The following is a 14,552-nucleotide window of genomic DNA, read 5'->3' as shown; positions in this document are numbered from 1 at the left end:
AACACCTCGCAGTGTAGGGTAATGACGTCATTGGCTGGTTAATCCACATTTGCATTCCAGCCGTTGCACGAGAGCTTTGTCGCACGCGTTTCTACCAGCCGCTTCGTATGCTCAACGCTTTGGGAAACAGGAGCATTTTGTCGTGATTGTGATGCAATCTCTGGGATAGAGAGTTACATTTCGCATGCCACCATACACGAATTTAATACCAAGGTACCAGAATGCACTTCTGTCGCAGGTTTTGCACATGTGCGGTACAGGATTCAGTGCATGCACTTCCTGTTTAAGGAAGGGATCTCGAAGACTATTTTGATTTGGTGTACCGGGTGGTGGTGGTGGTGGTGGGGGGGGGGGGGGGTGAATCCCATATCTACTGGAATTAGGGCTTTTTAGCTTTTCTGGCAGGTGTATATTGGTGGTGTTGCAGTATTGTTCCTTTTTTTGTTTGGTGGTGGTAAAACCCTGGTGCAACGCTTTGAGCAGCATGCTTTATAATGTAGAAGTAAGTGTTGTTCAAGCTTTCAGTGTTCGTCAACATAAATTAGAGACTAGATCCCGACTTTCTTTTGCAGTTCCCAAAATCGAGCGATTGGCATGCATGACAAGAAATAATAAACTAAGTGCCAGAACCTTCGGAACCCCACCGTGTCCCATCATCAGAGCGTCCCGCCCCTCCTTGCACTCACACACACAAATGTCTCTTAACTGCTTGACACGTACGGAGATAAAACTTTCTCAGTCCCAGCTTATGCGACGACCCACATAACACGCGATTCCGGAAAGATCGCATCCGACGACTTTCGATTACAGAGCTTCTAACATACTCTTTCCTCCATACCATACAAATGTGGCCTTTCGGAACAATGTTTGCTTCATTTGGGGTATGTTAGCCTGTTAGCGCAGCGGTCAAAGTACGCGCGCACCAGAGAGAGAAGGGCACGATACCCGAGACGGCCGGGGAGAAGCGAGACGCGATAGAGGATTCCGTCGGAGGCATTCGACACTACACCTCTGGCAATGTCAGACGTTTGTGTTACATATTAAAGTTTCGTTGTTTTTTTCTTCCTATTTCCGATTCCATTTTTATCCGACAGGTAGCTTCCATCTATGAGACAAAAACAAGGTAGCAGAAACTGAAAAAAAAAGAAAGGAAATAAAAAAATAATTGTAGCTGACCAGACACCGTTGTTTATGCTTATCAAACAAACATTCGTTTTGAACGCTTTTGAGTAGAGTATTCGAGCACAGACGGCGCATTGCCGTGCAGGCGATTTCGCGGAGCTAGTACCGGAGCAGAGCCGTATATTAAAAGGGAGTCTGGCCATTGGAAGGAGTCACAAAAAGAGGCTCGACCTGTTAATCACAGTTTCGCTCCTCTGATTGGTTTGCTTTTTACCAAGGGGGTCGCCATGACACCATACTGCCACCCAAAATGGCGACGAAAACAAACACAGTGAAGCGGGGATTTCGTGACAAAAAAATTTCACAGACTAACCTGATTTTACGCTGCAAATGTACATCCCAATATAAATTTCTCGGAGATCAGTTTCAACTTATGCTCATCCATCAATATCTAACTGAAAATAATACGTTTTGTCGCCGGTGTTAGGCCTAGTGAACACGGCGATCACAACGAAACCGTAACAAAAACGGCGCTGTGCTGTACAATCTTATTTTTAACACCTGGATTTCATGGATATAAACATTCTTGCCTCTTATATTCCCACTATTCATGTAGATTTGTTTAAAAATCATACCGACAACAGAATGTGTCCCAGCAGGTGATTCTGCCGGCAGCCGTACAACGACGGAAGCAGACGACAATTCCCGACGTGCCTTACGCTCCCTAGGTGGCGCTTATCAAATTTGCACCAACAATCCACTACTTTTGCAGATTACGAGAGGTATCCATTTCAATCACATCCAATCCACTTGCCACCCAAAATGGCGCTGCCCATGTTGGATAAGGGGGCAAATAGTGAGGATAGGCTGATTGATAGCGCCCCATATTTCAAGACTTCATTGGCCGGAAAGCTGAAAAAGTGGGTGGAGCTTCAGGTATAAGCATGACCCATTAATGGCCAGACTCCCTTTTAATATACGGCTCTGTACCGGAGGGAACGCGAGCGCCGCGCCGCGGCCAACAATTGACTCGAGGAATTGCGACGTCGTTTTCCAGCGGAGTGCGGTCTCCTTACTTCTCCTCTACGCATCCACAATCGACGACCGAACACCGAAAAAAAGCACAACGATCACCTGCACGAGGATACCTACTGCTGCCTTTCAAATAACATGGCAAACGCTCTCCTTTTAGCGACCACATCAAGAGCTTGTCATTAAAAAATACAGAGGTAGGCATAACGCATGACCGACGGTTTCCGACACCCCCATCTGCTACCACCTGCAGCAACGCCAGCGCAGCCTGAACTTTTCTTCCGTCAACATCACAATCAAAAAACAAACGGCAGCCTTCCTCTTCACAATCCTGTCGTCTGCTACGTTCTCCCTCCCCTCGACCATCTCGTGCCAATGTCAATAGTGCGCATGCGGTGTGGTCACCCTTTGGTCAACCGCTCTTCATAGCCGAAGAGATCACGTGATCGATTTAAACCCGACGTCACTAAACCAATGGTTCAAGTCGGCTGGTGAATACGGACTAGCGGGTTTTGCTTTTGATCGTTGCTTAGTTTTATGGAAATAGTTCAGACTCGAGAATTTATGCATTTCTTGTAGTCGATGAACATCATGTTAAATAAATTACGTTTAAGAAGAACTATTATGGGTATATTTTCTTCAGAAACTCGCGGATTATTTCATTTATTTTTCATTAAACAAAGGCATCATACCTATTCTCCTTCAAAACACTTTTCACTACAAGTGTTTTCTTCGTGGCTTTTTAAACTCTTTTTAAATAAAGGATTCGTAAGATTCGTGAATTCGTTGAACCTTCCCTGGATTCGGATTCGGATTCGAAAATTTTTTTATTTGTCCCATCTCTAGTAAATAGTCAATGTAGAGTTAATCGCAAAGCGACAACGATATCCCAACAGCTCAAGAAAATTTCTGAAAAAAGTTGTTCGGTGGTGGAGTAGGATTGAACAGCTGGGAATGAACGGTTCTGAATTGTTCGTAATTTACTTAAACAAACCTGGAGGCTCACAATTGCTGCCACGATTGTCTAACTGTCCATATGAACCTGACGAGAGCCCCGGCGTCTGCCGCACGAGTGCCGTTTTTTCTCTCTCTCTCTTCTGTTTGCATAGCAGAAGAAACACGGTAGAATAGCATAGGTGGCTCTGTGTAACCACTAGTTCACCGACAAGCACGGAAATCGAACGACATACCAGTCCTGCGCATCCCAAATTGAGGGCAGTCGTGTGCGCTAATGCAAGCACCAGCGGCTTCTTCGGAGACATGATCCTTCCCTGTCACTGAGAGCAAGTCGCTGTGGGCGCCGTCGTTATCGCGGCTAGTGGGGGTAATAGAGTTCGCTCTTATTACGTGTGCTCAAAAGCATTCCCAGCTTTCGTGGACAGCGACGCCTTGCTACCTCTCGCGACCATTGAGTGAAACTTGCCGCCAAGATAATAGAAAAGTGCTGTAGCAGCTGTTCTATCCAAGGCATCGTAATATCCCCGAGGATACACGTTCAGACATCTATTCTAAGCTTATACAAAAGAAAAATATCGCTATACATGAAATACATTTGGTTCCCCAGACATCCCGCAATTCGGACCGTGAATACATGGGAGGTATGGGGATTTTCACGCAGGAAACGATTTCATCGCTTAATATCTCTGGTAATGTATGATGCACCGTAATATTCCCGTGGATGTGCGTTGTAGGGAGCCTCTAGATTCAACATTTAGAAGAAGTTTCAACGTCACTCAATCGTCTGCGGTTCCCTTGCACGGCAAACTTGGTAAACGCCATCGAAGGGCCTCTCACAACAACACCCATGTGTGGGCTTTTCTTTCTAAAGCGCAGGGTCAACAGATATTCTAACAAAACCAGATGGGATGCATTGCTTCAATGGAAGGCAGCGAGTACGCCGGTCAAGCCAACCTTCAGAAGCTGTGTCCCGCACTTTTGGGAATGCTTTGGGAAGTTTTATTATCAGTGTGTGCAATATAATTACGTGAACATGCACTGTTGTGTTGTCAGATGTTCTTAAAACCGAACGGCAATTGGTGATAAACAAAAAGTATACTCCTAAAATTTTCTCAAATACGTTAACACAAACGAATTCATCGAACAGCGACATCTTAATAATTAATATGACATGAGATAACGCTTCAAAATTCGTGTTACACCCGCGGGCGCATAATGTACCAACGATGCTCTCAAAATTATATCTAACTCAAGAAATGAGGTGAAACGCAGTTACTAAATCTAAATAAGCAGAGAAAAGTTCAACTGACGCCTAACGATTACTTCCCTGCTATACACCGCTACAACGCGGAGAAGCCACTTTGACTGTTTCCGCATTTTGGCATTTGGGCCAAGTTTGCCGTGCAAGGGAACCGCAGACGATTGAGTGACTCTGAAACTTATTCTAAATGTTGAATCTAGAGGCACCCTACAACGCACATCCACGGGAATATTACGGTGCATCGTACATTACCAAATATATTAAGCGATGAAATCGTTTCCTGCGTGAAAATCCCCATACCTCCCATGTATTCACGGTCCGAATTGCGGGACGTCTGGGGAACCAAATGTATTTCATGTATAGCGATATTTTTCGTTTGTATAAGCTTAGAATAGATGTCTGAACGTGTATCCTCGGGAATATTACGATACCTTGGATAGAACAGCTGCTACAGCACTTTTCTATTGTCTTGGCGGCAAGTTTCACTCAATGGTCGCGAGAGGTCGCAAGGCGTCGCTGTCCACGAAAGCTGGGAATGCTTTTGAGCACATGTAATAAGAGCGAACTCTATTACCCCCACTAGCCGCGACAACGACGGCGCTCAGTGACAGGGAAGGATCATGTCTCCGAAGAAGCCGCTGGTGCTTGCATTAGCGCACACGACTGCCCTCAATATGGGATGCGCAGGACTGGTATGTCGTTCGATTTCCGTGCTTGTCGCTGAACTAGTGGTTATACAGAGCCACCTATGCTATTCTACCGTGTTTCTTATGCTATGCAAACAGAAGAGAGAGAGAGAGAAAGAAAAAACGGCACTCGGGCGGCAGACGCCGGGGCTCTCGTCAGGGACATATGGACAGTTAGACAATCGTGGCAGCAACTGTGAGCCTCCAGGTTTGTTTAAGTAAATCACGAACAATTCAGAACCGTTGATTCCCAGCTGTTCAATCCTACTCCACCACCGAACAACTTTTTTCGGCAATTTTCCTGAACTGTTTGGATATGGTTGTCGCTTTGCGATTAACTCTACATTGACTATTTACTAGAGATGGGACGAATCAAAAATTTTTCGAATCCGAATCCAGGGAAGGTTCTACGAATCCACGAATCTTACGAATCTCGAATCTTTCGAATCCTTTATTCAAAAGGAGTTTAAAAAGCCACGAAGAAAACACTTGTAGTGAAAAGTGTTTTGAAGGAGAATATGATGCCTCTGTTTAATGAAAAACAAATGAAATAATCCGTGAGTTTCTGGAGAAAATATACCCATACAGTTCTTCTTAAACGTAATTTATTTAACATGATGTTCATCGACTACAAGAAATGCATAAATTCTCGAGTCTGAATTATTTCCATAAAACTAAGCAACCATCAAAAGCAAAACCCGGTAGTCCGTATTCACCAGCCGACTTGAACCATTGGTTTAGTGACGTCGTGTTTAAATCGATCACGTGATCTCTTCGGCTATGAAGAGCGGTTGACCAAAGGGTGACCACAACGCATGCGCACTATTGACATTGGCAGGAGATGGTTGAGGGGAGGGAGAACGTAGCAGACGACAGGATTGTGAAGAGGAAGGCTGCCGTTTGTTTTTTTATTGTGATGTTGACGGAAGCAAAGTTCAGGCGGCGCTGGCGCGGCTGCAGGTGGTAGCAGCGCGGAGTGGTAGGAGAAAACGACGTCGCAATTCCTCGAGTCAATTGTTGGCCGCGGCGCGGCGCTCGCGTTTCCTCCGGTACTAGCTCCGCGAAATCGCCTGCACGCCATTTGTGCTCGAATACTCTACTAAAAAGCGTTCAAAACGAATGTTTGTTTGATAAGCATAAACAACGGTGTCTCCAGTAACGAGTTAACACTTTCTCGTCAGCTACAATTATTTTTTCTTTCCTTTTTTCTTTCAGTTTCTGCTACCTCGTTTTGTCTCATAGATGGAAGCTACCTGTCGGATAAAAATGGAATCGGAAATAGGAAGAAAAGAAACAACGAAACTTTAATATGTAACACAAACGTCTGACATTGCCAGAGTGTAGTGTCGAATGCCTCCGATGGAATCCTCTATCGCGTCTCGCTTCTCCCCGGCCGTCTCGGGTATCGTGCCCTTCTCTCTCTGGTCCGCGCGTACTTTGACCGCTGCGCTAACAGGCTAACATACCCCAAAGGAAGCAAACGTTGTTCCGAAAAGCCACATTTGAATGGTATGGAGGAAAGAGTATGTTAGAAGCTCTGTTAACGAAAGTCGCCGGATACGATCTTTCCAGAATCGCGTGTTATGTGGGTCGTCGCATAAGCTGGGACTGAGAAAGTTTTATCTCCGTACGTGTCAAGCAGTTAAGATACCTTTGTGTGTGTGAGTGCAAGGAGGGGCGGGACGCTCTGATGATGGGACACGGTGGGGTTCCGAAGGTTCTGGCACTTAGTTTCTTATTTCTTGTCATGCATGCCAATCGCTCGGTTTTAGGAACTGCAAAAGAAAGTCGGGATCTAATTGATGTTGACGAACACTGAAAGCTTGAACAACACTTACTTCTACATTATACCCTAAAGCATGCTGCTCAAAGCGTTGCACCAGGGATTTTACCACCACCAACCAAAAAAAGGAACAATACTGCAACACCACCAGTATACACCTGCCAGAAAAGCTAAAAAGCCCGAATTCCAGTAGATATGGGATTCACCCCCACCATCACCCCGGTACACCAAATCAAAATAGTCTTCGAGATCCCTTCCTTAAACAGGAAGTGCATGCACTGAATCCTGTACCGGACACGTGCAAAACCTGCGACAGAAGTGCATTCTGGTACCTTGGTATTAAATTCGTGTATGGTGGCATGCGAAATGTAACTCTCTATCCCAGCGGATGCATCACAATTACGACAACAGACTCCTGTTTCCCAAAGCGTTGTGCATACGAAGTGGCTGGTAGAAACGCGTGCGACAAAGCTCTCGTGCAACAGCTGGAATGCAAATGTGGATTAACCAGCCCAATGACGTCATTACCCTACACTGCGAGGTGTTCCCGGGAACTAATAGGGATCAATGCAAACCAATCAATGTACATCTTGTGGTCGTGCGTTGACGGTGATGTAAATACCCGTATCATACTGTACGATGTCGGACAACAACCTTTGTGCTTCTTCGGGTGTCGTGTTTTATCTCAAATAAAAAAGAAAAAAGAGATCAGCTTGTTGACTGCGAGAGCACCATGCTTACGGAGACATTCAAGCCGTCAAGCCAACGCGGAGCCCCCTTCACGGCGGCTTCCCCGCATTCTAAAATAAAAGTTTCTCGCTTTGCACTAACAAAACTGTAGGCGAAAAATTCGCAGAGAGATCGTGCCTTGATACACGATAAGCGTGTTTACTTATCAAAATATTTTTTGCTGCTTGCACTGGACACACAAGTACATCTGAAAGAGTGCATTACAGCAGGAGGGTTACCAGACGCCAAAGCCGTAGCCCGCCAAGTGAGGGCCAGAAAGTAGCCAAAAAGTAGCCAAGTCGGATAATTTGAATATAGCCAAAATAGCCAAACACCTTACCGTCAATTTATTGGTGTATTTATATGAGGTGCGGTCGCAGGTCAGTCTTGCATGCCTTTCAGAAAGCAGAGCTCGATGTTGATGAGGCGGCAAGCCATCCTGCAGGAATATCGAGAGGGACGCCGGTGTAGCGAAGGCAAAATTGGCTGCAGGTCTCAAAAGCCCATACGTAACATAGCAAAACCACTGTGGCATATCAGAATGGTATCAGTTTAATTTACCTTTAAAGTGTGCATCTTCCTCCCATTCCTTTCTGTATCGCCGTGGGTACTTTCCGCACTTCCCGATTACAAGTTGGCCACTTGCCAGTGTCCGAAACGTGAGCGCCAAGAAAAAAAGAGGGCAGCTGTCCACACGCTTCAATCTTGGAGCAATGCCAGCACCATGTGCAGAGCGATGTACGCGCGCGCGTAGTTCTTTTCATTTTTCTCCTTTTTATTCTTGTGTTTTGCACTCGTACATCTTCCAGAAAGAGCGAGGGGCTGCTCCAGCCTTCAGAAGATATTGGCCACACACCGTACACTGGTCGTAACGTGTATTTGGTCTTTTGAGGTCGTTGCCTTTCTGGTACGCCCTTCTTTTTGCAACCTTTAATCGTCGTCGTGGAATATAACTTTGTCGGGACCCTTTCTCTCTGTATCTCTCTACGAAATGTGACCTTCAGCAGACAGCAGCTTTGTGGAAACAGAAAAACGCAAACTATGCCCGGAAAATATTGAAATAGCCCAGAAATAGCCAAATAGCCAAGCTTGAAAATTTCCCGCCAGACGCAACGAAAAGTAGCCAAATTTGGCGGTTTATAGCCAAATCTGGCGCCCCTGTACAGCAGCAACCTTGGCTGCGTTCCAATATCTCGCTCCCGCGAAGCCGCCTGACTAGGCAGCTGAGTAGACCAGACCCCTTTGCTTGTCACTATTGGAACAGGCTTGCCTAGCCGAGGCGCCTGTGGCGCCATCTCGTTGCCCGCGCAAGAAATGCGTACGGCGCAAGCGCAGCAGGACTCTGATGCGCTAAGTTTGTAGGACATCGTGCATAAACTGTCACCTTCACAACTAAACATGTGTTGCAACTCTCTACGCAGTTTTAAAAAACATACAACAATGTGCAACTTTACATTTAAAGCCAGCAGAAACAGCGGGCACGATGGTACCGTCAACGCGCGTCTCCATCCCGGCTGTCAGATGGTCAGGCGTATAACTAGACTGCATCGTTGCGCACTAGGCGGTAGCCGACTGAATAGCGGACTTGGCGAGATTTGGAACGAGACTTAACATGGCGGCACTTCCGGTTAGACCGCTAGGCAGTCGACTAACCGGGGTATTGGAACGCAGCCCTTATTTCAGAGGAGCAAGTACCAGACGGAGCGCGAGCGCCGCGCCGTGGCCACTATTAGGCTCGAGGAACCGAGACCACGCCAGGGGAATGAACGTGTAGTATAATCCTATTGTTGGGAAAAACTCACGTGACCTCAAGCGTTGGGCCAATCGTTGGACGTCGGTTGAGTAGCTTTTTGCTTTGCTTTTTTGTGTCTCCCTGGGTGACCTGTGACGCTGGCGAGGCTTTTTCTTTCCCATCTGTTCTCTCCCTGGCTTTGGCGGTTCTGGGCAGTTCAGGGTGGTTGTGGACAGGTCCCCCAAGGTCGCCATTTTCCCATGTATTTTTTCCTATCCCGATGCGTGCAATGCCGGAGGCCGTCCTTAGATACCCCATTGTTACCAGACGTTGGCATTCGTTGGATTGTAGCGCGCTAAAGATCCAGTTGAAGCACAATCCAAGCCAGGCCAAGTCACCGAAGGAGAAATGGACGACTGCGCCTGCGGCGCCTGGTACGACAGGTACGCTATGTGATGCACGCAGCCGTGCACTAGATCCTTCCGATCGCTCAACACGTTTAAAAACGGGACCAAAAAGTGAAACACGACACAGAAAGTTGTTATACGCGTTTTATTTGGATATATAAAGACTAGATTCATTCCCAGAAACAACAAAAACATTTTGCCGCTAAACTTAGCGCGCTGAAGTGATCAGGAACGGCAACATTGGGGTATCTAGTGGCGGCCTTCTTCGTTGCACGCTTTTCCGAGGTGAGTTTGGGGGACCTGGTTGTGGATCTCCGTTCGCGTCGAGTGAAATACTGTTTAAGTAGTGTAAGTCCGTCGAACTCAAACGTCAGGGGGGCGCCCGAACTTTGCAGACACCAGAAAACACACGAACACTTCGTAGCTTTGAAAAGAGACGACTATTTTATTTACAAAAAGAAGGGAGAGACAGAGGCACAACGAGCAGTGACAAGATGCGCCTCTCGGAAGACGTTGCTTTGGGTATCGGGTTACACTGACCCATTCGGGGACGTTCCAGCGAGGGGTGCAGGTGCAGCGCCCCATAAATAACATGAACTGGTTGACAAGCCCCCGTGGCTCACATGAACAGTCCAAAAAACACAGTTCGACTGGCATCGTCAACAACATTCTCCATTACGTTGTTACACGTTGTGATATTCGTCACATTCGGCCATCCTTATAAAATTTCGTCCTGGAAATTTCCATCATAGCAAAAACGTAGAGTTATACATTGCTAAATGAAGACACATAAGACACATAACAGGCTATGCTCTTAAATACATGGGGGTACGTCAAACATTGAACAGGTTATATGCCTTCATTGATTAACATAGCATTTGAAACATAGCATCAAGAATAAAACACTTCAATGTCAATTGAACATACGTGGTAAAATGGAATATGTTACACGCTTACGTTTACTCGGAATCCGAGACTATGTCGTCATCATCATCTTCATTCCCTGAACGCGAACTCCATAGCTTGAGTTGGCCGGGATGCGCCGTAGTGCTATAACGGCGCCCTTTTTATCCGCTCATAGGAGTGATGCGGCATGTGTCGTTAGGTAACATTGCATCGATGACCAAGGGACCACGATACTTTGGTTGGATCTTGGTTGACTTTCCGCCGCTTACTGGTACTCTTCACAATGCGACGATATCGCCAATTTCGTAACTTGGTTCTTTTGATCTTTGCAAGTGCTGTCGAGATTGCTTTTCTTGTTGTTGCTTTGTCGTTCTTGTTGCTTCTTGGCGGAGCATTTGTATGTTTTTGTTGAAACCTTCCTCCAAATCTAGGTATATTAGCCTTTGCGGCATTCATGTAGAATATGGCACGCATGTGCTCTCTTTCGTCGTGCGTTGCTCTGTATGGTTTGCTGTAGACTGGCTTAGAACCATCAAGTTCTTCGATTTTCATTCCAGCCATCTTTCTTTTTCTGAGTTCGTGGATGTCAAATGTAAAACCATCTGGGTAAGAGGTCAGCGATGTGATCAGATGTCTGTTTTGTTCTTGTGTTACCGTCGGCCCGCATTGAACTTCGAGTTCCATGGTACGTCGCTCACTTATGATATCCTCGACTATGAGGACTGGAGAAACATCGTGAACTTGTTCTACGCCCTGCTCCTGTGTCGTGCTTTCGTCAACGTCGCTGAATACGCAAGCGTGCGTGGAAACCTTATCCACTTTCACCGCTTTACCGAATGAAAGGTTCTTCTTTGTTGTTATTTCATCAGGGCTTCTGTGTATGATCGGTATTTGCGTCCTTCCATCTCGTAGCTCAAGCAGACATCCGATATCATGCTCGTGGAGGTTAAGCTTAACAGTCCCTGAATTATGGCTGCCTTCGGCCTTTACGTTGATCAACTGCACGGAGTTTAGCGATGATGTAATAGAGCTTTCGTTCACCAGAGTATATCTAATTTCACTATCATCCAGTGTGAAATCCTTAAAGGGGCCGTCCTTACGACTGTCGATTAGTTTCATGGAATTCTTCGCTTTAATCATGACAACGTTGTCAAGGTCGATCAGCGTTCGTCCCACGACTACGTCGTAATGAATGACATTATCGTTCACAACATAGGCTGGGACTTCAGCTGTGACGTCGTCGATGCATATCTTAATGGCGGTCCTGCCAATTGGCATGGTTTTCTTTTGCTCGAGTCCATATAGCGCATCCTTCTCAGAGACATCGAAAATTTTCAGTCCACATTTGGCTGCTGCGGAAACTGTAATCATGCTTACGGCACTACCTTGATCAATAAATGAAGTCACCAATATTTCGTCGTTGATGACGGCTTGTTTTACATATTTGCTGGGGCCATTGTCGCCGACGCAGAGGGATTGTTTCGTCGCTTTGTGTCTTCCCGACTTGCACTCTCGCTTTCCGTGACCATACTTGTTACATGACGTGCAAAACTTTACTCTCTTCTCCTTGGGGCAATCTTTAGCGATGTGATTGGCGTATTCGTTGCAACTGAAACATTTTTGGTTGCCCTGCGAGTCCTTTGCAGGGGCCCACATTCATCCTTTACGAGTCTGGATTGAATTTTCAGTTGCACTGATACCGACTTTTTTCTTGTTTTCGGGGGTTGATTTTTTAGCTCCTGTGCCAAACATGTCATTTCTTTCTTTTTCGAATCGGACGTGACGCTTTAGATCATGCAGTAGCTGTTCTAATGAGTTGTGATGTTTAGGCATAAGCATTTGGTACACTAACCTGTCGGCAATACCTAGAAGGATCATTTCCTTCGTTTCGTCGTCCTTTAGCTCACAGCGTTTACAGAGATGCATCTTATCCATAAAATAATCAAGCACTGATTCGCCCTTAACTTGAACTCTGTTGCGCATTTCTTCGTACTTAGTTACGGGATTAGTAACAGGCACAAACATATTCCTAAAATGGTACTCAAAATTTTCCCACGTGTTACATTCCTTTGACTTACTGCGATACCACGTTGCTGCAGGTCCCTTTAGCTTTGTCTGTACCACGGTTAGCCTCATAGGCTCAGTCCATTGGCACTGGATGGACAGCTGCTTAAATGTCTCTAGCCACTCTTCTGCTTGCTTCTCGTCACTGGCGCAACCGAACACATGGACCTCCTTGGAGATATCCGGCATGATGCGTGCAGAAGGGGCTTGACCATCGGTCCTCTTCGATGAGATGAAGTCGTAGAACATCTTGTCACGAACTTCGTCACGTTCTTGCATATACTTGATTACCCGTATTCACCAGTCGACGTAAACCATTGGTTTAGTGACGTCGGGTTTAAATCGATCACGTGATCTCTCCGGCTATGAAGCGCCATCCAAAGGGTTGACCATAACGCATGCGCATTATTCACATTGTCACGCGACGGTTGAGGGGAGGGAGAAAGTAGCAGACGACAGGAGTGCGAAGAAGGGAAGGCTCCTGCTTTTTTTATTATTTTTATTATGAGGTTGTTACGGAAGAAAAGTTGAGATGGCGCTGCTGCAGGTAGAGGTGTGCGCCGTAGGCATTTTTTTTCGGCGGCGGCGTAGAGCACGTTGAAGGCCCGGCGGAGGCGGCGTCAGCGGCGTCACGCCGATGCTGTCATATCGGCGTGCGCCCCGTGGGCTGTCAACATGTTCTCTTCTCCAACGGGGACGCACGAAAACCTCAGAGCGGGGGTAATTTCTCCATCATAGTCAACGCGACGGTGGCAGTATTTACTGATCCTTGCACCAAACAAGTGCGTCAGCACTGGATAGTATTATGAAAGAAAACCGAACACACAAAGGAACATTAGGAGAAGTAAAGTACTTCAAGAAGGTCGTCGCCCAAGAACTTCGACTGGGCGCGTTAAGTGCGCGTTATGCGCTGGAGAAAACAACATAGCTAGATAATCAGAACGACGAGCCATCCCTTTAATGGCAACTACACGTAACAGTTATACCGAGTGCTGATCGAATGTTCACAGGACGCCGACGCGTGAAAGCTCTGTCCACTGATCCAGTGGCTCTTTTGGGGAAACCATATAAATATGCGAACGATAGCAAACGATATGACATAAGGCGCACCCACCACGTCATTGAACAGTATTTTTGCAGAGGCTGTAGTTATCATGAATAAATACTGTAAAATCATTTAATTTCGCAGCCCTAAATTTTCGCGAATCGAGTAGGGATATATTCGCAACAACTAAATTTCGCGCACTCCACGAGTTCCTCGAATTTTCTCGATTCGCAAAATTCGCGAAAATTAAGGTCTCGCGAAATTAAAGGGTTTTACAGTATAAACTTGTCCAGAACGAGAGGGTTGAGTCTTCCATGCTTCGCGCGTATTATAAGCCCCGCAATTCCGCGATTGAAAACACCCTCTCTGATACAGATAAAATGGTTAAAAAGCAAGCGAGCTGGTGGCTAAGATCCATGACGAAAACCCGAGACTGGGAAAAAGACGAAAAACAGACGACACAACACAAAGTCTCAAATTGAGACTTTGTGTTGTGTCGTCTGTTTTTCGTCTTTTTCCCAGTCTCGGGTTTTCGTCATGGACCCTCTCTGACTGTGTGCTTTTCGCCGGCACACACAAAATGCACTATTTGCTACGCACTTTTCGAGCGCAGACAGAGCGACGGGCAATCCACGTGAGAGGACCAAGTGCTTTGGAGCAATCGAGCTGATTGGTGTAGGCGCTGATCTGTTGGTCAGATAGACCGCTTTCCAACCCAGATAAGGCGAAAGTCGCGTCATTTCTGCGCTCGGAAATGGCGTACTTCTTGTTTCGGCTCATTTGCATAGCGACATTCAGCGTCGGATATTTCAACACACGTGCGCGTTT

General features: G+C 46.3%; 2 protein-coding genes across 4 annotated transcripts in view; one reads left to right on the top strand and one right to left on the bottom strand.

The window, feature by feature from the left end:
* Positions 1–3,446, bottom strand: part of LOC135374470 (sodium-dependent glucose transporter 1B-like) — a 38,055-nt gene extending 34,609 nt beyond the window's left edge. The window contains exon 1 of the mRNA XM_064607427.1: positions 3,345–3,446. Within this exon, the coding sequence (XP_064463497.1) occupies positions 3,345–3,416 (72 nt within the window). The 5' untranslated portion in view covers positions 3,417–3,446. The remainder of the gene's footprint in view (positions 1–3,344) is intronic.
* Positions 3,447–4,952: 1,506 nt separating this feature from the next.
* LOC135378894 (sodium-dependent glucose transporter 1B-like) overlaps positions 4,953–14,552 on the top strand; it is a 78,593-nt gene continuing 68,993 nt past the window's right edge. The window contains exon 1 of one of the 3 annotated variants that reach the window (XM_064612055.1): positions 4,953–5,064. In XM_064612055.1, coding sequence (XP_064468125.1) covers positions 4,993–5,064 — 72 coding nt within the window. In that variant the 5' untranslated portion in view covers positions 4,953–4,992. The remainder of the gene's footprint in view (positions 5,065–14,552) is intronic. The other 2 variants (XM_064612058.1, XM_064612056.1) reach the window with 2 other exon arrangements.

This window comes from Ornithodoros turicata, chromosome 1 (assembly GCF_037126465.1).
Source record: "Ornithodoros turicata isolate Travis chromosome 1, ASM3712646v1, whole genome shotgun sequence".
Classification (NCBI taxonomy): Eukaryota; Metazoa; Arthropoda; class Arachnida; order Ixodida; family Argasidae; genus Ornithodoros; species Ornithodoros turicata.
This window is presented reverse-complemented; position numbering and strand designations above follow the sequence as displayed.